This window comes from Polistes dominula, unplaced genomic scaffold (assembly GCF_049000335.1).
Source record: "Polistes dominula isolate Pdom_NZ unplaced genomic scaffold, Pdom_raw_medaka scaffold_35, whole genome shotgun sequence".
In the NCBI taxonomy this organism is placed as follows: domain Eukaryota; kingdom Metazoa; phylum Arthropoda; class Insecta; order Hymenoptera; family Vespidae; genus Polistes; species Polistes dominula.
In genome coordinates, this window is record NW_028300968.1 from 3,782,874 (window position 1) to 3,807,487 (window position 24,614).

Genomic DNA, 24,614 nt, shown 5'->3' on the forward strand with positions numbered 1-24,614 from the left:
ATTCGGGTGCCATGGCACTTTTCTAAAAGTCGATGCGCTTGTTTCTTCGGATGGTAGACAAAACTTATCCATCTCGTTAGTTCGTATTATCGATGTTTGCATTTCATTATTATATTCGCTGAAACTGAACCCTCTTCGATGTTGTTGTTGTTTCGTTTGATAAAGATTATCGAGATAATTCCAAGATCCTCTACCTGGATCACTCATTACTCGGCGGTGTCTTTCGTGGTGTCGAGGACGATGATGGTGATGATGACGATGAATTTTTCTTTTCGGTGGCGGCATAGCATATTCCAAATATTGAGTACACATAGGATTAGGATCTACATAAAGCCAACTAGAACTATCTATATATGGAATAAAATGCCTTGAATTCAAAGTTAACTCAGTTTTACGACGTAATAGTATTTTCTTCGGCATTTTTTCTATCATGCAAGATATCCCTTTATTTTCTTCTTTAACTAAATCGATTAGCATCCCTTGGTAGTAATGCGAATAAGGCGGCGAACAAATTTGATTCTGCGAGCCATCGAACGAATGCTTTATGTGCCGCCGTCAGTTGAGCGGATGTTCACCTATGGGCGTTCTATAGCATTTGTTCCAGGCTTCTAATAAAAGTACGCAACTGTGAAATCGATAGAATATTAATAACGGTAAACCGATTCTCGATAAAATGCCCCATACAAGAACACCGAAAAATCTTAATTGCAACTCTTGGGATAACCAGTTTTGCGTGATTACAGTATCGAAAGCCCATAAAACGGCATTGGTGAATAAAAGGAAAGTGATGACCTGGCGTCCTGGCTTGGCTAACATTTGAAATCGCGTAATGCAGGATCTCCTTGATGTTTCAGCAATGAAGGTGCTTTGCGCGAAGCATTGAATCAATTGTAGGATCGAAACCGATAGTAACATGATGTGTCTACCGCGCGTCTGCCTTGCGTTTCCATCCTCCTCCGATTGGGCTTCTTCCCTTTTTTCTTCGTTTTCATTTTCGAGTAAAGCCAAAGAACAAGCGCATACCACGATCGTAAAAATAGAATACAGTTGAACTCCAAAAATGGCAACGTTCGAGAGGATACTGTCGAGAGCGGCAGGTGCCCTGGTTATTACGGGCATTTGACGAATTTGTATCAAGCCGGTTGATGTCATCAAACCGCTTAATGCCAGAATACCGATTAAGGTGCCGCATGTCAACCAAGATAAAGTAATATTTGAGAAATGTTCGTCCTCCCTAACAACTAGGAAGATCAAGATAACTACGATACCGGCTACCATGCAGAGTATTCCAAGAAAGAGACCTTTGCTAGATCCATCGCAACCTACTCGTCGCGAGTGACTCGTTAAATCCTTGCTACCGCCGTGGAATTTTTGTTTCTGAGCTATGCGACTTCGACCCACATTTTGTCCCATAACAAATGTTACGGCGGCTGCGATTAAACTAAAAATCAATCATTCAAATGAGCAAAAATTATTCATTTATATTTTTGTTTTAAATTATATTATTTTGCGTCTTCAAAATAATAACTAACCTAAATTGTACGATGAAAGGATAAAGAAATGGTAAACTCGATGTCCACAATTGTCCAAGCGTATTTGTGTTTAAACACTCTTGTAAGGCAATCACTTGTGAAATTTGTTCATTCGAAATTGGTCGATACGGCCTGAACATCATCATCGACCTATCTTCCGACCTATCTTCCGACAAGTGATCGACTGTAAAATTCATACAAAATCAAATTCTTATTTATACTTACTTACTTATTTTCTAATAAGAGATAAAGAGAAAATATAAATGACATACCTACAAGATCACGAGAATTTCTCGTTAAAGAACCGGGAAATCCACGAAGATTTAAAGTGGATGCAGATGTATGAGGTCCTCGTTCAGCCAAATATACGAAATAAGTCCATTCTTGAGCAGAGTCCCAAATAACAAGACGCACCCAGACGGCTATGTTTGTCGCTGCAAGATGCGTAAAACCAAATCTGGCAGCTAAACCGAATCTTTCGACGAGCACCTAGTAGACAAATTTTACGAAATTTTACGAAAAAGAACGCAATTAATGAAATTTCATGCATCATACATAGAGAATCGTCTTACTTGAGAATTAACGAATAAAAAATGCATTTGTAAAAAGGTAAATAATCCATGCAATACGGGATGCGCAAAAATGACATCGCTCAAGCATTCAGCGCCTTGCATCATCGAGTGCATTGCCATTTCTAAACCATTGAAGACCAGAGTAGCTAATCCAAATACTTGTGAAAAGTATGTCCAATTAATCGAATTAGCTTGGAAATAAATATCGTAAGAGGAAGATCAAATTATAAAATTACTTACAAAGTGCACCGACGCGGATGTAAAAGCTTGTGGGTGCTGTTCTAGCTCGAGAAATATGAGCACGTTTCAATGATCCGAACCTCGTAATAGAAGTACCACCGATTTCCACGTCACTTCTAATACCGTTAATACTCGCACAGCTATCGAGCAATACCCAAATATATATACCGATGATAACAGCAATACTTCCGACGTAGAGATACATTAAAAAGATACCCTAAAATCAGATGATATATTATTCCCTTTATCATGGTCATTATCTTTTTTTATTTGTTTAATCAAATGATCATTACAAATGAAAAATAGTAATTGGCTATACCTGCAAGCTGAGAAGAGGAACGGGCGTATCCATGACTTCGGCTAAACATAGTGCCATCATTACCACTATCACCAATTCTCCGTAAACATTGGACAGAACGATCCATAATTGAGAACTGTTATAATAGGTAAAAGGGAGAAATGTCATAATAATAAAGTTCATATTATACGTTGATAATATATAGTTTCTTACAATGGATCGGTATGGTCGAGCAAATCGTTTGGCGATGATCGTGCTCTCGCAAGAATCCTGGATACTAAAGATCTTGAGGGTGGTGAAGAGGAAGATAACTGCGCTGGTACGGATTCATTTTCGTTATTCCTTTCACCCCTTCCAGGAGTACCACTTGGTATACCACTTGGTATACCTTCCACGTTGCCACCCGCTGTACTCGTCGTCTCGTTCAAACTGTCCTTATCCTGTTGTTCGTTACTTGCTGAAACATCAAGAGTATGATTATCCTATAGGAAAATTTAATGTGCGAGCATTTTTGCCCTTTTCTACGTACTTCCACGGCCGATGAGTAAATCGAAAATCTTCGAGTAAAAGTATAATCTCTCGATGCGTTAAATCGTGTGCAATTAGTACAAGTGCAAGAGCATGTAATGAATTCTAGGGAAAACAGAACTTCTTTTCAAATAATTTTAGTGTATTATCGAATTAGTACACAAACTCTACAAAATATTGAACTATTGAACTGTAATTTTCATCGCGTCTCATTTATAATTATTATCATCAAAATCTTTATCTAAGGTGTAATAAAAAAGAAAAAAAAAGATTCAAATTGGAATAAATAAACTAGAAATAGTAAATGGAAAGTCTATCAACCATAGCATCCACCGTGCAAAGCTAATATGCATTTTTATTGTAAGAAGTTTCTAGCGACCATCAGAATACTTGATAATTTCATAATACTATAATAATATGCAGAACGTGGCGCAGCTGATTATTTATACATGCCTTTAATACAATGTACGTAAATTACTCTCGCTTTAATTTACTCTGGAATTCTATCTTATGTAACAGATAGTACGATAGAGTCCTCTCTCATTTGCACAGCACAATAAATGTGTAAAAAAGGTCCAAGTAGCTTCGAACACTCGCGAAATTGTATTTAATAAGCTCTCTTGAATGCTATACGCGTATTCCGTTATCTCTCATCTTAGGAAGAACCCGTTGAAGAACATTCTCTTTCTCTCTATCCTCTCTCTGACCCTCCTCCTCTTTTCGTTCATCGTAAAAGATGCAGCAGCAGCCGCTGTTCGTGAAATCAAGGGCCACGCGTATCTATCGCGGAAAATGATGCAAAGGATGCACTTTGATGGCCAAAAGAAGTCAAATGTCAAGAGTCAAGTTCCGTCAGTTGGTAGCCGACCAACATAACCGAGTCGACATATGCTTGACGGAAGACTATACGGAAGAAAATTATTCGAAGAGAAGAATGAAGAAAGAAATAACGGTTGATTTTTATCAAGAAAAGGTTCAAATAACTTTACTAGCTTTAATAGAAAATGTAAAAAGAGATAAGAAGAGAGAGAGACAGAAAGATGATAGGTGTATATATTAAATTGCTTGGATAGACTAACGGTTAAAGAATAAGTCAAATAAGCTAGAAATAAAATAAGAAAAGAATTGGTTAGAGTAAAAAGTAAATTACAAAATGACCGTCAACCGACTTACTTAAAAAGACTTACAAACCGATCGTACCCATCATCCGCTTTCTTTCAATTCCTGCTCCCATTGGAAATTTCACTAACGAAAGCAGGTACTTGACTCGTGAGAGAGAGAGAGAGAGAGAGAGAGAGAAAAAAAGACGAAAGTGGTCCAAACGAGAAACAAAATTTGATGAAAGTTTGATGAACAGACGACGACGACTTGGCCACACTTTAGAATGAACGTACACAGGACTACTTTCACACGAAGCATGCATTTTACATGCGTGTCCTCATAAAGAGTACCTATATCTCCGTGTCATTCGAAATCGAACGAATATAATTTATTATTTATTTATTACGCTTTGGAAAAATGTACGACAAAATTCATTAGGTCGTAAAATACGTAACGGAAGCGATTACGATTACTACTCTTTTATAAATATACTACATATTCAAGTTGTACATCTTTTGATACTACTTCTTCCATATGCTTTGACTATTATGATTACTGCTTCTTACTAGCAGATGTCTTCCAATTACTTCCTCAAATACATACGTGACATGAAAATACCGTTGTAGGTTTTTTATGACGAAAGTAATAAACGCTAATAGGAGATATTTGTAGTCTATATACCTGAAAATTTATACTATGAAATTCAAAAGAGACGTGTCTTAAATTAGGATTATAATTAGAAGCACAATTATTCGGCATTGAACGATCTTTCCTAACGAAAGATGATCACAGGACACAGGTGCGTCACAGGATTCCAGGTGGTTCACATCTATCGGTGAAACAGGTGTCGCGTACTACCGCTATTCGCTTTTCTATTCACGACATACGGCACAGACATACGGCACAGAAATACGGCACAGAAATACGACCATATTCTTGAATATTGTGTCTACTTATGTGTCTATTTATCTTTGATACTTTTGCTTACCCTTTTCTTTCTTCGACGGAATATCATGAAAGGAAATTTCGGACACGTTAACGTCGACTCCTTCTTCCTTACCAGAAAGAATTCCTTCGACTTTATTGGAATCTTCGATCTCGTCCTCGAAGCAACGCTCATCGACTATCTTCCATTCGGAATCGGATATATCAGGAAAAACCAAGGTTTCCTCGTCGTCCTCTTTGATCTTCCATTTTGCTCTTCTATGAGTTTCCTGAGAAACACTGACAGAATCTACGATCTCCTCTACGAGTTCTTCCTCTCGCAGCATATACTCTCTTTTCTCGTTAGGATTTTGATAAACTCTGTAGGGTCCGATCAAACCGACTATACCTCTGGGAACGACTACAGCGGTTAAACGGGAATGGTCAACATCTTGAAAATCGTCATCGTCCTTGCCGACATCTTCTGTATCGTTCACGTTAGTGTGCATTTCGTGCAAAAGTGCTGCTTTTTTCGATCGCACCTTTTTCTTATTAAACGCGTACTCCTCTGAATCTAATCGTAGGGTAAGACGATTTTGTAGCGTTTTTGATTCCAAGACGACAACAACGAAATTCCTCTCGTTAACGTCGAGAACTCTGTTGTAAATCGGTTCACGAGTCGCAATCTTGATCCATTTAGGTCTTCTCCAATGCTTATTGCGAATATCTCCAACTGCTGTCCACTCGGCGGTATTCCTCGTAGAAATGTCAATGAGCTCAGCCACCATGATCGCGTTGTGCGTTGTTCACGCACTTCCTGTGATCGTGCTTCGCTTCGATAATATCCTTCAACTATAGATATCCGTTAATTTAATTAACGGTCAAGTTCATAAGGTTGAGAATACCTTCGCGTACGACCCATTAAAATACAAACAGCCGATATATTTATATATATATATATATATATATATATATGTATATATATCTAATCGAATAGGTTCTGCTACTCTTTCTCGTCCACGACGTTCAATTTTACAGAGAACAATAATAGCTTTCGTTGACGAAAAACGGGAGGAACCTAAGTGCATGATGATATGTATCTAGCTCTTATTCGTGACCAGCTTGCAAACAAACATTTCAAATTCCTTTTTTTTCCCGTCAGACCAAATAAAACCCTGTTCTTATTAATTTACTATTACTCCTAATCATTTTTAAATAAAAAGTCAACTGTTCCAATCTCAGAGCAGGAGAATTGCTTACAACTATTTTAAAAATAAGAGTTCGGAAGAGGAATTGTGCGTGATCAAACGCCGTTTAAAATAAACGATTCTTTCACAACCGATCATTTTCACTTCCGCGGAAAAGAAAAGGGAAAGTGTACTACGTCGACGCATCTCGTCGAAAATGGCAATAAGCATCCTATGGTTTCAATATGTAAATATGTAATAAAGAAATGAAACAACTTTGAAATCAATGTATATTGGTATAGAAAAAAAGAAACATTTAAAATAAGTAATTACCTGATTTACCAGACATGGATTCCTCGATAGGCTGCAGCATCGTACGCGACATTTTCGAAAGGATTTAATTTCGTCTTTAGATTACAGATACTATTCCATTGATTCACTCTTCCTTCTTCGTTTTCGTAGAATACAATTTTGTAACGTGGATAGGATTACTGCTTCCGACATATTGCCTTTTTCACATATGTATATATCTCTTAATTAATTGCAAGCAAATCTTTAGCAAAAATTTACATTTCTAATGAATCTTCAAATTCGATTATTCACGCCGCTCATATTTTGTTTATTACGAAATTGATATTACTAATATTGATTGTTTATTTTAATATAATTATTTTATAATCACACACACATAAAAAGAAAAAGAGAAATCTTATTCCTATTAAAAAATGCAAAGTAAAAGTTGTAATTACAAATTAAAAGTTCGAATCTCAGTTCGCGTGACGCAAAAACGATGCACAAACAATGCACTTCTGTTTATTCGGTCGATCGAAATCGAGTCATGTAACGCGTGATACTGCTAATATTATCAAAAGGACAAATAAAAAAAGGCGTAAAGTACATAAGGTCGTTGTTAATATTCTAACGCGACTATGTCTACGCAATCGCTACTAAGTATAGGGGGAATTTATAGAGGTAATGGTGATGGTGATGGTGATGGTGATGGTGATGATGATCTTTCGGCGCGCAATGCTTTTGGAAGACTAGAAAGAAGAATCTTCTCGGTGAGTACCTTCCCCGAGAGAGAATCTTTCTCCTTTAACCGTTCTCTTTTCCCTTCCACTTCTCCTCTCGCTATTTCTTTTCCTCCTTAGCTCTTAAGAGACCTCTCTTTTAAACTTGTACAGATGCTATCGCCTTCGGAGGACGATTATTAAAGAGAGAAAGGAAGAAAGAAACTCAATGCGTATATCCTTTTCATTTTTATTGTAACGCACTTTCAATCTATATTGTTTTTAATTTCAAACATCTCCACACATTTCCTGCCTTGCCGACATTACCGATCGCCAAACGGATAGTTACGGTTAAAGAACGTGGTATAATCTCGATATTAAATTATTAAAATCGAGTAATTGTAACAGAGCATATTACTAAAACTTCGCCTCGATATTTCTCTCCTATGAGAAACTATTATAACTAAATATTTCTTTTTCGCCCATGCACATAGAATTAATTCTTTCCCGAAAATAAACCCTATGCTCGTTTACAATTAGTTTGAACAATCGTATGATCAAAATTGCGTATACTATATATTCATATTCACTTATCCCTGAATAAATAAATATATATATATATATATATACAAGGATTTGTTCCCTGTTACCTGTTTACATGGTATATGTTCATATCAACTTCATTTCTTATTTCAGCGTATTAAATCTATCCCCGAAGTTATTCCCACATTTTCAAAAACAATCTGTATATACGGATATACAGATATATATCCTCCCTCCTTTTTCTCTTAAGACTTATTTTTTTTTAAATCAGTCCTGCTTAGATCCATTTCATATATTACGTACGAGAAATTACAAATATTATTTTGTTTTCTTTTCTTTTTTCATTTTTAATTTTATCGATATGTTGGTCTCATTTCGTATAGAAAAGTTTACTAACGATTTACTACGATTGAATTAAAACTTGATATAACGACCAGATTTCAATTGGTTATTATTTTAGTCAAATAAAAGTAAATAATTGTTCTGATGGTGCTGTAGGTACGTATATGGTAAGACATTTTTTCACGAATGTCTGTGTCAAAGTTATGATCACTTTTTTTTTGAGCCAAAGCCAGAAAATCCCATAATAGCAGCCATATCATCCGACGGTCCGGCATCTTCCTCGTCGACTTCGTCTAATTTCCTCTTTTTATCTTTTCTCTTTTCTTTTCTATATTCTTTAATCTTTTCTTCCTGTAAATAATAAGATAATATTTATATAACTTAATAAGATACAGTATCGTTAGAGCATCATTCAATTGATCATTCATTATTTAGAATTATAAGATATTAAAATTGGTTAAATACAACAACAAAAATAAACCTCTTCTTTTAATTCTTTCACTCTTTGCTCCAAATCATAATCTTTTTTCTTCTCTTCTAATTTCTTTTTATTAAGAGCAAATCTAGCTTTAACTTGTTCCAGCGTAGAACGTTCTATCTTCATTGACATACCCAAATTACGCTGATCTGTTAACAATTGGAATGATTAAATATAACATATTGTGATAACATATTTAATGACTATATGCATGCAACAATAGTTACGTTTCGTTCCATTAATATGATCGAGGAAATTGATCGAGTCCTTGACAACGCAATCGCACACATTACAATAATAACTGGAAACGTAATAATATCGTGATTAATATTAATTAGTAATATTATGTCAAAGGGACATAGAAAAGGACAATATTCCACTTTATTTGATCCTCACCCTCCTGTTTGTGAAGATGGAGTATTTTTATTAATAACAACACTTTTTCCCAATTTAGATTCTAAATCGACCTTATAATCCCTTTGTTTAAGTAATTCTCTCTTTACTGCTGGCTGTTTCGGGATACCTAATTCCTCTTCAGCAATTTCATCCTGGAGCCTCTGAAGAGCTATTCGTTCGTATTCTTCTCTGTTCCATTTTCTTCTGTGATCGTCGGGTCTCTGAAAATAAATAATACAAATTACAAACTACTAACATTGTCAACAATTAAACATAGCGGTTAGGAAATATTTCTTTCGAACGAAATAACTTTACCATTGACATAGTTAGAGTTTTTTTATTCTATAAAACAATATTTAAACTCAAATATTATTAAAAAACAACAAAACTCTAATATTTTCTAACGTAAATTCATATAAACACTTTATTTATCTCCCGTTCTAGACTGGCTTATAACAATGAATATACAGCGCCAGTAGAGCCATGCGAGGCTTTATGTCATTATTGTCAAAAGTATTGCCATCTGTATCATTTTTGTCGAATTAATAATCGACTCAATTAAATCGCGACTTGTACGCTCCATCTAATATCTATTAACACTGTTACAATAATATCGCAGAATAAGAAAGTACGCTTATCATTGTATATTGCACAAAATATATTTCCCATATATGTATTGTAATTCGATAAATATAAATATAAAAAATATATCTATATATATTCTTTCTTTTTCTTTTCTCCGTACGTTACTATTTACTTCTTACTGGCTTAAAATTATCAATTTTTACAAAAGTATAATAAACTATAATAAAATATTCATTTCAATTTGTCTGTAAATTCTGGCACAGCTTTAAACAAATCTTCAACTAATCCGTAATCCGCTACTTGAAAAATTGGGGCTTCTGGATCTTTGTTGATAGCAACGATTGTCTTTGAATCCTTCATACCAGCAAGATGCTGAATTGCTCCAGAAATGCCCACTGCTATGTACAGATCCTAAAACAAAATGATAAGTTTATTTGTAGTACATTTAAATTATTAATATTATGTCAATAAATAAATATACACTAATTGAATACATACAGGTGCAACAATCTTTCCCGTCTGTCCAACCTGCAAGTCGTTGGGCACATATCCAGCATCAACGGCAGCTCTTGAAGCACCAACGGCAGCATTGAGTTTATCAGCCAAGGAATAGAGTAGTTTAAAATTTTCACCTGACTTTAAACCTCGTCCTCCCGAAACTACTACTTTAGCCGATGTCAATTCAGGTCGATCGCTCTTGCTAATTTCTTGCTTAATAAATTCAACCAGATTCGTTTTATAATCACTTGGTGGAACCAGTTCACAAGTTGCATTACCACCTTCCAGGGGCAACGGTTCAAACGAAGTACCTCTCACTGATACAACTTTGACATTATCTTTTACTTTAATGGTCTGTATAGCATTGCCAGCATAAATAGTGCGAATAAAAGTATCCGGACCTTTAATACCAATAATATCGCTTACCGGCGAAACATCCAATTTTGCTGCTACCTGAAACATCATTTAATTGAATAGATTAGAATTAATATAAGATTGTATCAAATATATAGAATGTATCAAATTTACTTACCCTTGGTAATAATGATTTACCAAAAGCACTAGCACCGGCTAAAATGTGGGAATACTTATTTTGATCGTGCATCGCTAATATCAGTGGCGTCAATGTTTCTGGAGTAAATCCTTTAAATGCCTCGCTATTTGCATAAAGAACTTTGTTGACACCATTCGCATTGCTTATGGCCTTTGCTACTGCATCGCATTTTGTTCCAGCAACTAAAACGGTGATATCACCACCAATTTGTTTAGCTGCACTTAACGTGTTACACGTTATCAATGACAATACTTCATTATTGTGTTCTGCTATAACTAACGTTGATTTAAGGCGAGCTAATGAATTAACCTAAGAGAACAAAAACAAAATCAAAAAATATCTCTTATTTATAGGAAAATCTCTTTATTTTATAGAAATATTTATATAAAATACACACATTGGTGTGCTCGCTCAATATTCAATCATAACACTATAATAATAACTAATCTCATAAGTATGACATTTTAAAAAAACAATCATGAACGTTTTAGTTTAATCATTTTTAATGAATTTTTCTACTTACTCTCTTCGCATTGAGTAATAATTTGAATGATGCAGCTAACATTTTTCTATAGATTTAATATACTTATATCGTATAATAAACTCCAGTATTAATCCACTATTAATTGTTCCTTTTCTTTTAGTTACATTAGCTGATAGTTTTTGTTCTTTTTTCTGATTTCGTCTCGCAAGATCACATTGCAAGATGGTAGATTAGAACACTAGTGCACTCTACGGCTACTCAAGGAGTGCTAAACTTGGTAAAAAAGTGATCAATATATCTCAACCGGTAAAAGCGTCTTTATCAAAGATATCCAGTTATCAACTGGATTATCAAAACCGATCCTACCTGCGTACAGGATGCACTTGTACACATGATTATGGTTATGATTATGATTTTACTTAACACAACTTTAAGAACCCTCTTTTCACATTATTTATTTTAAAGTAAATAACTGCAATGTACGGTATTCATTGCACAGTTGTTGTATATTTTTTGACAACTTCTATACGAATAATACTGCATAACATAATTGCAGATATGCAAAACATATCTTATTTCTTTACCAGCAGATTTGTTTATCAATTAATAACACTTTCAAAATTTTATCAGTAATCAATCTCATAGTGTGAGTAGGTACTACAGATGAATATAAGACACAGAGTATGTGATCTCCATCTTTTAGAGCATGACATTTATGGTATTCCGAGCATAGATAAGTTTCCTTGGCACCCACAAATTTCCACTTACTTTCCAAGTCCATTATTTCTATGTTATCTTCTTCACATTCAGATGAAAGCATAAATATTTCTATTGCCTGATGATAAAATGTTCTCAAAATGTCTAATCTGTGTGTTCCTGTGACACGATTTTTTGTGCTTTGTGCATTTCTACCAAGCACAAATTTCTCTACCTTACAGTTTGCTAATAAGAATCTAAAAAAATAGTAATTAATGAAGAAAAAAATACTTCTTTTTTTCTCTCAACAAATAAATAAATATTACCCTAATGCATTAATATCCAAGGAGATAGCTGCAGGTACGTTTCTAGGATAACATTGCTCAGAATTACGTAAAATATCCATACTTGTTTTCCAATATTGCACAGCATATCTTTCGATCTCTGATAACTCTGGGTTTGGTCCACATAAAGCAACCACTTCTACATGATTTATTAAAGTAATGGATACTAATCTAAAAGCTATCTAAAAAAGAACAAGTAAACTACTATAAGATTCAATTCTTATTTTATTAGACTACACTAGTAGTGTTAGATTTAGTATTAGATTTAAATCTGTAATGATATGTGTATGAAAATAAAAGAAAAAAACTTACGTTAGGGCTTTTATAAGGTAAAAAAATAGGTAAATCACGTGCCGTGTAGTTAGTTTCAGTCGCTATTGTCATTATTAATAATTTTCTTTCTATAGGATCTAAAGACCACCATCCATTGGTAGCTACAGCTAAACAACCATGTACCAGAACGCATCCGTACATTGAATCTAAACATTCTATGTATCCCTCTAAATAAGTCTTGAAGAAGTTTTATTATGATATGTAGAAATTATATCCAATGATACTTAATACAGTATATTTAATACATCATTAATTGCATGTACCTGTAACAGATGATTCTCGTATAAAATTATACACTCCGTCATATTAATGATATCTGTCTTGGTGCAAATTCGATCTCCGATATCTAAACACTCCAAGAGCCTATCTATAATCGGATTACATCCGCGTAAATCTTTTTTCAAGCGTTCTATATTTTTGGCATTTTTTATTTCATCTATACCGACGAATAAGACCATAGCACCAAAGGCAACATCAAGAAATTTATTTAAAGTATATTTAGTTGCACCATTTGCAATAATGATTAATATAATACTTTGTTCATATTCTTTCCAAACTATAGTTGTATCTGGTAGATCTGTATTTAACAGCTTCATATTTTGTGTTTTTAGAAACATGTGGACGCCATTTAGAGATGCCATTTTAGAAAAAGTTATCTACAAATATTTTAAAAAGAAATTAGAAAGAGATTAAACTGGTTAAATAAGCAATAGTAAATAGTTTTAAATATAATACACAAAGACAAACCATTTCTTTATCTCCCTTTTGACGAGAAAACAATGGAATTCCTCCCGACGATGTTAAACACATAACTTGTGCGGCCATAATTTTCCTTTTTGCTTTCTTTTTCTTTTTTTTTTTATATATATATATCTTTAATTATTTCTATATTTATTGTTTAAATTAATATTAAACTTAAACCAACGTTTTACGTTTAATTACGTGTAATAGGTGTTGCTGTTGCTTTTGTTTGTTTCATTTAAAACAATCTAAAATATTACATACAGAAAAGATATATATTTTATATATTGATTAATATAGATGATACATAAATGTATGTTCATCCCAAAATATTTTCCAATTTGTAATGAGCGGTTTTTTCTATTATATACGCCAACTTGAACTGTCCAATGAAAGTTTTCCTACATCTTACCATGGACCTACGTCCATTTGTAATCATTCAAAACGTTCATGTTTCTAAGAAAATGAGGTTATGAGAGAGAAAAAGACAGATAGATGGAGGAGAAAAATATAAACAATGTATAAAAAACATGTACCAAGAATCTCTCTTTCAAGTTGAATTCTAGACAAATGAGACAATTGTACTTATAATATAATTCATGAACCATGAATGCATGTCCATATACAGTGTGATATCTATTTGTACAAAAGTTAACTTTTGAGGTTATTCAATCGTAATAAAATGATGGAAGAAAGAAATGATAAAAGACAACATATCTTGTATATCGGCGGTATTTTTCCAGCTTTAAAATTTAATTTCGACGACGTGGATACTATTCCTCTAAGACAACCATGCGTATCCAATTTAGATATATTTTTCTTAATCTGTTCGATTATAATGCATTTAATTGACATGGCATTTGATATTAACATCGCGGTAAGATATTTACTGGCAAATAAAATAATATATTTTATTTGTACTCTTTTTTTCTACTTATTCCATCTTTCATAAATGTAATTATTAGCAGAAGAATGCAACATCAAGATGAAGAGGTAAATAAAATGATTATATCCCTATTACATATCTTGATTCTTTATATTTACATATTTTTTTTATTGCAGTTAGATTCAGACTTGATGCAATTAGAAAATCATAAGTCTGCGCAAATGATGAGAAGAAAGAGAATATGTTGCATCTTGGCAGTGGTTTTCCAATTAGCACCCGTGGTACATTATTACGATACTTTGATTTATGCTTTGAAGGCACGTAATTGTGAAAAAATAGGAGATAGGAATGGCCAAAAACGATATTATTTAAAAATGCTGAAGGAAGATCAAGATGTTGCACTCTTGAGAATATTTGAATGTTTTCTTGAAGCAGCACCTCAGCAAGTTTTACAATTAACTATTTTATTGAAGCATTATAACAGCGACATTAATCTTGAATGTATTTTTTTTACAATTATCTTTGATTATTTAAAGGCACTGCATAGTATGGTAGGTCTATATTATCTCTTTTTTTATTTTCCGTTTTTTTTCTAGTTATACATCAAATTGGAAGTATTATTAGTTCCTTAGCCAGTATGGGTTGGGCAATGGCAAGTTATAATCGCAGTATTCGATTAGCTCAATTCGATAAGGAAATAATAAGTATTCAAGGTAACATATGTCAATTTTTGTGGCATTTTTGTATTACAGGTATGTTTACTAAGGAATAAGTTGTATTAGTTATCGATTATAAAAAAAATATCATTCTCACTTCGTCATTTGATTACAGTCTCAAGAATTTTAATGGTGAGTTTCATTGCTAGTATATGGCCATTATACACTGCTATCGCTTGTATCTGTCATTGGATTATCATGACAATTTGGATCTTGGTCGATTCTCATGGTATATTACAATTTTGTCGTAAAAATAATCGTGCACCACATATTGCACCAACGATAACAGAACGAATTTATTCTATGCTTCTTGCATTAGTTATTGGTCTAGTCCACATATTTGTATATTTAAATGTTATAGACGGCAATACTCGTTTAAAACATATATTCTTTTATGGCTTATGTTTTTGCGAGAATGTTATTGCAAATCTTCTTTGGATGTTAAATCTATCTATAGAAGCAAAAAATTCTTGGTACTTTTTTATATACATTTTTCCTTGCACAGTATCTTTCTTATTAGGTATTACTGCCATGATTCTTTATTACACGCGTTATCACCCAGGTAAAAAAATCAACCGCAATCGAGCTTAAGAAATGAAGATTGATTTTTGATAATGTTTAGATAGATAGCTATAGCTTTACATTACATTATATTTCATTGTTAGAGATAAACACGCGTAATATTCTATAATAAATTATTATTCATTTGATAATATTTAGATATATAAGAGAAGAACATCAAAAATTCCGTAATTATTAAGAAGTGGTGTTAAAAGTAAGAATTAAAATTAAAAATCAGATAAGGAAGATAAACATGACATTAAGTAATATTTTATAAAAGGACCACATAAGATTTTCATTTATTAGTTATCTAAGAGACAACAATAAGCCACATTTTACGTATAAGTTAAGCTAATTTTTTAAACGTATATAATGATAATTATATATTGTATCTAATGTGTTTATATTTTTCTAATCAATTTTATTTATATTTTAATATAAATAAATTTATATCTTTATATATTTTTATGCTCTCAATTAATAAATACCTAATCAATAAATTAATATGGTAATAAATTTGTTAATAATAAGTGTAATATACTAAATAAAAAATAAAATAATTGGTAAAAACCTAAAAGGAAAGGATTGTAATATATAATTCCGCTCTGCAAATATCAATCAACTGGATTTTGTACAACTATTAGAATGAATTCTTTATCCGGAGCAACCATTATTTCATGTTTTTTGCTACGAACACGTAAGAAAGTTAAATCATTTGTAGGATCCAGATCACGAACAACAGAACGTGCTTTGTCTGACAGCTGACTAATCAGGCCTGCGTATTGCACTGTCGTTGTATTATCCAAAGTCGATTTAATCGGAATACCTGTAAAAATAAAAATCTTCAGATAAAAGATCATTTAATACAACATCAAAACAAATACAAACCTTCTGCATTTACTACAATGGATCCAACAACGCCCTTGTGAGATTGTATACGTTTCATGGTTTCCTCGACTTCTTGTGCCTTAAACAACAACAAATTAATATTTATATTTTTTCATGAATATTCATGAATATATTATTATATATAATCTTATTTATTTATGTGAAATTAATTATTAAGTTATTACCATGTCGTCAATTTATAATGTTCCTTTTAGCATACCACAATAAGTAGACAATTATTTATCGAAGGAGTTTCTGTTAAAAAATAGACTATTTAATTCGATGTGATAATCGATACAATCAATTGTAAACGACAGCAACTAATCTGCCGCTGCCCTAAAAAAATTCTTTATCGTACGTAATATGTAGAGATGTATCGCGCATAGAACACATGAACCATTAAATAGTCGATACTCAGATTTGAAACTAAATTGATGTTGCGCCGTGGCGCCGATACGTAGCGCATATTCAAACCTATCAAATGAGCATAAAGTGAAACGGGTAGATAATATTATACATAAATGTAACATTATCGTTACTTTACGTCTGTCTCGTTTTACGCGATTTTGCTAATATCGCTAATTCATTTATGTATTTTTTTTAAATTACTTAGAGATGTTATTGGATAATAATTTGTAATATACCGATGCTGATCATTTCAAGAACGTAAAGGAGAAGATTTATTACATTAATCTATATAAAATATTGCACAAAAATTGTTAATTGCTATAGAATTTTATTTTTACAGAGATACGATTAAATCTGTCTCTGGATATGTTGGCAAATTAAGATTGTAAGCTATTGCTAACTTTCCAGGTACAAATCTGCCTCCTAGATAATGAAACTTTCCTTTAAACTTCTGGGCACACATTTTTGGCGCTGTTAAGGATATCAACATTTCTGGACATATATCATCCTTTTCAGATGGACCATTTTCAACGTCCCATCCCGAAGGTATGTCTATGCTGCATATAGGGATAGATGTTCTTTTCAATATCTCCATAATAGGAACAAAAATATCTCTTACAGGAGGTTTAAAACTAAATCCAAACAAAGCATCAACTATAATTCTGTATTCATTTAAAGAATCAACGACATGCTTATTTTTTGTAAATTCATTTCCTAAAATGGTTATATCATTTTCTTTACATTGATGCAACAAATTTGTGTACAATTGGTTCTTGGTTTCTTTCGGATAATAAATGTCAGGAGAATAACCAAAATGTCTCAAATGCCTAGCGCATACTAGTCCATCGCCACCATTATTTCCTGGTCCGCAACAAACTAAAATTCTGTTTGCAGAATTATCCAACAATGGATAAGATTTGGCAATTGCTATGGCACAACTTTGACCAGCTAATTCCATCAATTGATCCACGCTAAATTTATATTTTTCAAATAGATCCTTATCAATGTTGATCGCTTCCGATTGATTTAGATATTTAACCATTTTCCTATGCTTCAGTCGCTTTACTATTAGCTTACTTTTTGCGTCAAGGTTTGCTATACCACCTAAAACAGATATCACGCGTTTGCTTGTCAAAGTAAACGACTGGGTTAACGACATTTAACCTTACTAGGTTTTTCGGCCATTTGTCTTACTTTTGAAATGTAACTAAACAGTTTAGGAAATATCAAAAAAACAAAAAACTGATTATCTTATATTGTTAGTGCTGGAGTGACGGAGCATACAACCCACGGACAACCAATGCCTTCTATATCTCACTTTATCGATGCCTTTTAGTAAACTAATATACATGTGCTTTTGCGTGCGTGCGTGCATGGTATGAGATGTATGTTACATCTGTTTATATCGGGCATATATGTAATAATAACGGGGTACATTCAACTATAGATATAGAAATCATTTCAATTTGAAAATCCAAAATTATCACAAAAATTAATATTAAATAAAATGATAGAACAAGATATTGAAGTAGATCAAGGTGGTTTGCGCGTAGATGGTAGACGTCCATTAGAATTGAGAAAAATTCGCGTAAGAATGGGTGTTTTTGGCCAAGCTGATGGAAGTGCTTATATAGAGCAAGGTAAAACCAAAATTTTGGTGGCAGTGTACGGACCTCATCAGGTATTTCAACAATTTTAATTATTACTTTTCTAAAATGAATCGTATAAAACATAAATAAAGCGTCTACATTGAAAAAACAAAAAGAAAAAAAATATGAATAACAAAAAATTTCCAATTTTTTGCAGCCTAAAGGCACAGGAAGAAGTGGTAGTAACAGTAGCAAAGCTGTTGTAAATTGTCAATATAGCGTAGCAGTATTTAGCTTCACATCTGGGGAACGTAAACGTAGACCACGAGGTGATCGTAAATCACAAGAAAGATCTCTTGAATTACGTCGTGCAATGGAAGCTATAATACATTTGGAATTGTATCCACGCTCACAGATAGATATTTTTGTGGAAGTTTTACAAGTCGATGGAAGTGATTACTGCGTATCTGTTAATGCAGCAACTTTGGCACTGATCGATGCTGGAATACCTATAAAGGTAAATCATTATTGGAATAAGTCATTATATGTATCTCGCTTATATTATATATACATATATTTATGTTTCCCTTTTTCTTCTCAATCTCCCTTTAGAATTATGCGATAGGATGTACAATAACATTAGTCAATTCTTCATATACGGATGGAGAGGAAAAGGCTGTCAGTAATACCGGTGTATTGGATGCAAATTTTATAGAAGAATGTGCATCAGGTGTAACTTTATCTATCGTTGCATTACCTGAAACAAATAATGATAATGCATCCAAAAATTCTGGATTTATAGTTGTTGCGCAAGGAGCAGGTCAAAGGTTACATTTATCACATTTGGAATCATTAAAACAGCGCGCTTTGCTTGGATGTCAAGATATAAGAACGATCTTAGATTGTGCCGTAAGACATAACTTAACGATACATTCGCTTCCGTCATTGTGTAATGTTACATTGGATTAGGATAAAGTAAAGAAATATTTTTTATTTGTTCTAATATTCTATTTTATTTTGTAATAAAATGTATTATAGAAAAAGGAAGACATGCTCATGCTCTCTCTAAAAAACAGAGAGACAGAGAGAGAGAATAAGAGAAATATCAATATGAAATAAAAGAAAATGAAAAGGAAGAAGAAATATTTCAACAGATAATATAATATAAAAATATTTGTCTGTACAATATTCGTGTTAACGTTAATTTCTTTTATATATATAGCACGATTTATTTATATCAAACTTTAGCATCAGGATGTTTCTCGATGATCATCCCCACTCCCTAAAACAATATACATATACAATATAATAGTTCGATCATTTTTACAAAAGTAAAAGAAAATGATACGAGTGTATTATTTAAATTTACCTGTCCACCAGCTGCACATGCAGCAACTAATCCAAACTGTTGATCTTCTTTGATAAGCCTGTTGGCAGTATGAGTGACTAAACGAATTCCTGTAGCAGCAAACGGATGACCAATTGAAAGAGATCCACCCCATGAATTCCACTTTTGAAGCTCTGGAACACCTACTTTTCCGCTTCTCTTTAAATAATGTTGAGCGAACCAATCGGAATCCAAAGCTTTAAGGTTAGCTAATATTTGTGCAGAGAATGCTTCGTGTACTTCCCATACACCTATATCCTTTACATTTAACTTTGATTTTTCTAATACCTGTAAATTCGTAAATGTTATATGTCTTTATATGTGGTGTCTTTTTGTATGCATACATTATATATTTATAAACCTTGGGAATGGCATAAGCAGGACCTAAGAGTAATTGATCGACTGGATCTTGAGATACATAAGTAAAGTTTCGTAAATATGCTTTCGGCTTGAGACCCAATAAACGAGCTTTTTCTTCTGTCGTTATTAAAGCTGCAGATGCACCATCAGTTAAGAAGGATGAGTTAGCTGCGGTTACAGTCCCATATGGTTTAACAAACGCTGGTTTCAATTTTGCCAATTGTTCTGGCGTTGAGACGCGTATTCCGTTATCTTTGCTTACTACTTCTTCTATGCCTGGAACTATAGAACTAACGTTATAAAAGTAAAATTTTATTTTCTCTCTTACATACCTTTAAAAGGTACTACATCTGTAAGATATCCTTGTCTCTGTGCTTGCGCAGCTAACGTGTGAGATCTCAATGCATATTCGTCTTCTTCCTTTCGTGTTATTCCAAATGCTGCTGCTAAACGGTCTCCGCTATGTCCCATTGTTTCACCGCTAGAAAATTCTGCCACTGCTGGCAACTGAAAATAGATTTATAATTTTGAAAATTTTTATGTATAATTACGAAAAGGATATAAGGAAGAAGATAATTGCAACTAACATCTGGTACAAAATGTGACGGCCTAATGGATCCTAAAAGCGACAATTTTTGTCCGATAGACTTTGCTTTATTGGCTTGTAACATCAAGCTTCTCATAGGACGACTATGCCTTATCGGTATATCTGACATAAATTCAACTCCTCCAGCCACAATCACGTCATAAGTACCACATGCAATTAAACCCATAGCAGTGGTTATAGCTTGATTACTGCTAATGCAAGCCATTGTAATTGTATGCGCTGGTGTATGTTGGCTGTAACCAGCGCCTAAAGCTGCTTCACGACCAATATTTGATGTTCTTACTTCCTGCATTACGGTACCATAACAAATATATTCTATAGCTTCATTAGGAAAACCTATCTTTCTTTTTAGACTCCTAAAATAAAGAAATTAATCAAATAAAGAAGGAAAAGTATTTTAATTGTTAAATAAGAATACTTACAATAAAGAATGTCTAGCAAGATCGTACGACAAAAGATTTTTGTATTGTGTTCCAGATTGAAGAAAAGGTGTACGTACACCGTCCACAAATACTATGTTTTTCGAACTTGAATCATATTTTGTTGTATAATTTTTATTTATCTGGATTTCCCAGGATCTTGGGTAGATAGAACCTGTAGCATATAAGAGTTCATTACTTTATAATAATAAGTCTAGTAAAGACAATCTAATCATTATAATTTCACGAGTATTTGATTATAAAAAGAAAGATACCCAATAATTAAATTCATTTAAATGTTTAAATTTTCACAACACACACACACACACACACCATATAGCTATAACCATAAATATGCTTTATGTTGAACTTTGAGCTTTGAGTTTTGCTGCAGTCAGAAACGATGTGATTTATCATTTAATTTTTTGTATATGTTAAAGATTTTACTATTTTGCTAAAAAGAAGTAAATTCTTTATTTATAAAACATAACAACGTACCATAAACCTTAAATCCTTGTTCTATCCTTGAAACATTTTTTATAAAGGTAAACATTTTTTTTCACAGATTGTAGCTCGTTTTCTTCTTATTCAGAGACCTAATAACGTAGTAAATACGTATTAAATTTTATATTACGTTTTGACAAAAGTATCGTCAAGACCTAATTGTGTTAACTGTTCTTTAATATAATTGGACAATCTTTTCTCTAATATATAATTAGTAGTATATGAATATGATTATGTACATCTAATAATAAACTTAATCGCTTAACTTAATCAATTAACGCGTATTTGATAATATTAATTGGATTGATAAAAATAATTCATAGAAAATATATGTACATAGAACAGATAAATGTACTAGGAACATTGGGTCTCGAGTTAATTGTAACGGATATTGGTAGCACTGGGGTTTGATCATAATCCTTTTGCGTCTCTATTTTGAATATATCATTGCCTATCTTGGATAGTTAATATAATCCTTGTGTTTTGGATTTGGCGGTATAATCCTTTATAGAGATCAATGTTACCCTTGGGCTTTTAAGTTTTTTTAGAGATTAAATGAATTATTAACGTTTAAGAGATGAAGTGTACTACTCCAGAAATTTCTTGGCATAATCGAGATCCAGTTTTGAGCATCGACATACAAAATAAACCCTGTGATGAAAGTAATACAAGTGAAAAGTTTTGGCGTCTAGCTACTGGAGGAGCAGATTCCCATGTTTTGGTAAAATTATTAAAAATTAATTAGATAAATTAAACGATTAGATGAATAATAAAAATGAGTTATATACAAAATTATATTTAGATTTGGCATGTTTTGACATGCGAAAATAGTGCGACAACGATCAAATGTGTAGCAGATTTGGAACGACATCAAAAAGCAGTAAATGTTGTCAGATTTTCACCATCTAGAGAAATTCTTGCTTCAGCAGACGATGGTATTTTGCTTCTTTAAAATACTATTATTCAAGTAGAAATTGAAATAAAATGAAATGAAATGAAATTATAGAAAATAAACAAGGACTTGTTTTTTATTTCTGTAGAATCTATCATCATTTTATGGAAGCAGAAGGAGGAATGTGACTTTTTTACCTCTCCCGATGACAATGAGAATAAAGAACAATGGAGTTCGTGGAAAGTGTTGAAAGGCCATTTAGAAGATGTTTATGATATCTGTTGGTCGCCAGATTCTTCTTCCATAGTATCTGGTTCTGTAGATAACACAGCAATTCTATGGGATATTAATAAAGGTCGTAGCAATGGTATATTATCAGATTCAAAAGGATTTGTGCAAGGTGTTAGCTGGGATCCTTGTAACCAATATATATGTACAATAAGTAGCGATAGGTATCTACAAATCTGTTATAATATTTCCCATTAAGTTTAATCCTTCAATGATTTTTACAACCAATTAATTGTAATGAATTATTTGATTTATTTTAGGCAGTGCAGATTAGTTGATATCTCTACAAAAAAGACGGTACAGCGTGTTCATAAGTCTAATATTCCTACACCACCTGATTATCCTTTACGAGGCAAAACAGTTAGATTATTCTATGACGATACATTTAAATCATTTTTTAGAAGACTAACCTTCTCCATAGATGGAATATTAATAATTGTTCCATCTGGTATAATAGAACCACAAGATACCATAGAAAAGACATCAAATGCAACGATTATCTTTTCAAGGCATAATTTAAAAGAGTTGAGTATTTTGGTATTTGAATACATAAATATGCGTTATTTTCCAAAGAAGCAACACTAACGCAATCCTCTATTATAACAATATTTGTATTTATTTTTAGACCAATAATGATATTACCTTCTTTGGATGAATCTACAATAGCAATTCGATGTTGTCCTGTTTATTTTGAACTCAGAAAAGATGGACCCACTCCTATGATAGCATTACCTTATAGAATAATATTTGCGGTTGCAACACAACATTCGATATTAATTTACGACACTCAACAAATTTCTCCAATAGCTGTAATATCTAATATTCATTACACTAGATTGACTGACATTGCATGGTCTGTAAAAGATTTTATCATTGAATATAAATTATTGTTGTTCGCAAGTATTACAAATGTATATAATTTTTCAAATTTTTCTTTATAGGTCTAGTGATGGACATATCTTGGTTGTATCTTCTACGGATGGTTATTGTTCGATAATACATTTTTCCAAAAATGAACTGGGCCATGTGTATGATGATAGTAAAGGTGCAACAATGACCCAATCTCAACTTAGAAATAGTAATAATAGTGAAGCTATTACGAAATCTACTAAAATTGATACGAAAGATAGTACTTTGATTCTCGATATAGATAATAATGCAATGGATGTTGATGTTATAAAATATAATAAAGAAATAACAAAGCGCAGTTTAGATGATAAATGTAAAAAAACTAGTTATCAAAATAATGAGCAAATGGAACAAAATGATAATAATTTATCGGAGCACAAAGATCGATACAAAAGTCAAAATGATGAAACTATGGAAGAAACTGAAGATATTAAATTAGTTTTTAATGAAGAAAGCGATAATGACACAAAAGCAAGTAAAAGTAATATATCTGTTAAAATAGATACACCTTCTGTAATATCTAAAAAGGAAAAGGCACCACGAAGGGTGAAATTAATTACTCTCTCTAGTACTAAAAAAAAAAGTTATAAATATCATCAATTATTTTACGCAGTAATTATGTAAATAAAAATTAATACTTTTATTAGTAATAATTATTGTGTAATATTTGTATTTTTGGATATATATATATATATATATATATATATATATATATATATACATGCATATTAAGTCATTATTGTCATTATTAATTATTGTTTCCTTCCTGATCAGAGGAATCAGAACCTGAATGGTTTCTTTTCAAACAAAGTTGA

General features: G+C 32.5%; 10 protein-coding genes and 1 long non-coding RNA gene across 13 annotated transcripts; 4 read left to right on the forward strand and 7 right to left on the reverse strand.

The window, feature by feature from the left end:
• Positions 1-5: 5 nt before the first annotated feature.
• On the reverse strand, positions 6-6,681 carry LOC107068667 (proton channel OtopLc). Its single transcript, XM_015325325.2, has 8 exons — positions 5,260-6,681; positions 2,856-3,099; positions 2,664-2,778; positions 2,345-2,561; positions 2,105-2,262; positions 1,805-2,021; positions 1,533-1,716; positions 6-1,441 (listed from the first exon to the last, which is right to left on the reverse strand). The coding sequence occupies exons 1-8, from the start codon at positions 5,981-5,983 to the stop codon at positions 556-558; spliced, it is 2,745 nt and encodes a 914-aa protein (XP_015180811.2). The 5' UTR covers positions 5,984-6,681; the 3' UTR covers positions 6-555.
• Positions 6,682-7,626: 945 nt separating this feature from the next.
• Positions 7,627-9,653, reverse strand: LOC107068680 (zinc finger matrin-type protein 2). The gene is made up of 5 exons (XM_015325350.2): positions 9,467-9,653; positions 9,152-9,372; positions 8,983-9,056; positions 8,759-8,904; positions 7,627-8,628 (listed from the first exon to the last, which is right to left on the reverse strand). Exons 1-5 carry the CDS (start codon positions 9,473-9,475, stop codon positions 8,485-8,487), a joined length of 594 nt encoding a protein of 197 aa, XP_015180836.1. The 5' UTR covers positions 9,476-9,653; the 3' UTR covers positions 7,627-8,484.
• A 138-nt stretch (positions 9,654-9,791) lies between these two features.
• Positions 9,792-11,560, reverse strand: wal (electron transfer flavoprotein subunit alpha wal). Its single transcript, XM_015325345.2, has 4 exons — positions 11,311-11,560; positions 10,767-11,096; positions 10,235-10,687; positions 9,792-10,147 (listed from the first exon to the last, which is right to left on the reverse strand). Exons 1-4 carry the CDS (start codon positions 11,350-11,352, stop codon positions 9,968-9,970), a joined length of 1,005 nt encoding a protein of 334 aa, XP_015180831.1. The 5' UTR covers positions 11,353-11,560; the 3' UTR covers positions 9,792-9,967.
• A 150-nt stretch (positions 11,561-11,710) lies between these two features.
• On the reverse strand, positions 11,711-13,530 carry fy (fuzzy planar cell polarity protein-like protein). The gene is made up of 5 exons (XM_015325332.2): positions 13,392-13,530; positions 12,908-13,300; positions 12,624-12,821; positions 12,294-12,493; positions 11,711-12,224 (listed from the first exon to the last, which is right to left on the reverse strand). The coding sequence occupies exons 1-5, from the start codon at positions 13,467-13,469 to the stop codon at positions 11,852-11,854; spliced, it is 1,242 nt and encodes a 413-aa protein (XP_015180818.1). The 5' UTR covers positions 13,470-13,530; the 3' UTR covers positions 11,711-11,851.
• Positions 13,531-14,067: 537 nt separating this feature from the next.
• LOC107068670 (XK-related protein 6) lies at positions 14,068-16,008 on the forward strand. The gene is given in 6 exon segments (XM_015325329.2): positions 14,068-14,305; positions 14,308-14,378; positions 14,448-14,772; positions 14,868-15,023; positions 15,103-15,555; positions 15,558-16,008. Coding segments are annotated over 6 exon segments (1,278 nt in total). The 3' UTR covers positions 15,593-16,008.
• robl (dynein light chain roadblock) lies at positions 15,813-16,820 on the reverse strand. The gene is made up of 3 exons (XM_015325351.2): positions 16,622-16,820; positions 16,437-16,515; positions 15,813-16,374 (listed from the first exon to the last, which is right to left on the reverse strand). Exons 1-3 carry the CDS (start codon positions 16,622-16,624, stop codon positions 16,163-16,165), a joined length of 294 nt encoding a protein of 97 aa, XP_015180837.1. The 5' UTR covers positions 16,625-16,820; the 3' UTR covers positions 15,813-16,162.
• Positions 16,821-16,963: 143 nt separating this feature from the next.
• On the forward strand, positions 16,964-17,659 carry LOC149032401 (uncharacterized). Of its 2 annotated transcripts, none has more exons than XR_016176768.1 (3): positions 16,964-17,102; positions 17,185-17,390; positions 17,466-17,659. It is a non-coding gene; the product is annotated as an uncharacterized LOC149032401 (long non-coding RNA). The 2 variants fall into 2 exon arrangements; XR_016176769.1 differs by having other exon boundaries at positions 16,965-17,102; positions 17,253-17,390.
• Naxe (NAD(P)HX epimerase) lies at positions 17,093-18,072 on the reverse strand. 2 transcript variants are annotated; one of them, XM_089173224.1, is made up of 2 exons: positions 18,014-18,072; positions 17,093-17,948 (listed from the first exon to the last, which is right to left on the reverse strand). In XM_089173224.1, exons 1-2 carry the CDS (start codon positions 18,027-18,029, stop codon positions 17,179-17,181), a joined length of 786 nt encoding a protein of 261 aa, XP_089029350.1. In that variant the 5' UTR covers positions 18,030-18,072; the 3' UTR covers positions 17,093-17,178. The 2 variants fall into 2 exon arrangements, with proteins under 2 accessions (XP_089029350.1, XP_089029351.1); XM_089173225.1 differs by having other exon boundaries at positions 18,039-18,057.
• A 130-nt stretch (positions 18,073-18,202) lies between these two features.
• On the forward strand, positions 18,203-19,778 carry Ski6 (exosome complex component Ski6). The gene is made up of 3 exons (XM_015325346.2): positions 18,203-18,525; positions 18,651-18,950; positions 19,046-19,778. Exons 1-3 carry the CDS (start codon positions 18,352-18,354, stop codon positions 19,400-19,402), a joined length of 831 nt encoding a protein of 276 aa, XP_015180832.1. The 5' UTR covers positions 18,203-18,351; the 3' UTR covers positions 19,403-19,778.
• On the reverse strand, positions 19,577-21,976 carry Mtpbeta (mitochondrial trifunctional protein beta subunit). Its single transcript, XM_015325328.2, has 7 exons — positions 21,705-21,976; positions 21,210-21,381; positions 20,768-21,143; positions 20,513-20,687; positions 20,182-20,462; positions 19,803-20,108; positions 19,577-19,715 (listed from the first exon to the last, which is right to left on the reverse strand). The coding sequence occupies exons 1-7, from the start codon at positions 21,757-21,759 to the stop codon at positions 19,671-19,673; spliced, it is 1,410 nt and encodes a 469-aa protein (XP_015180814.1). The 5' UTR covers positions 21,760-21,976; the 3' UTR covers positions 19,577-19,670.
• Positions 21,977-22,079: 103 nt separating this feature from the next.
• On the forward strand, positions 22,080-24,522 carry Caf1-105 (chromatin assembly factor 1, p105 subunit). Its single transcript, XM_015325327.2, has 7 exons — positions 22,080-22,205; positions 22,286-22,431; positions 22,513-22,645; positions 22,751-23,054; positions 23,151-23,414; positions 23,516-23,743; positions 23,832-24,522. Exons 2-7 carry the CDS (start codon positions 22,288-22,290, stop codon positions 24,421-24,423), a joined length of 1,665 nt encoding a protein of 554 aa, XP_015180813.2. The 5' UTR covers positions 22,080-22,205; positions 22,286-22,287; the 3' UTR covers positions 24,424-24,522.
• The last annotated feature ends 92 nt before the right edge of the window (positions 24,523-24,614 follow it).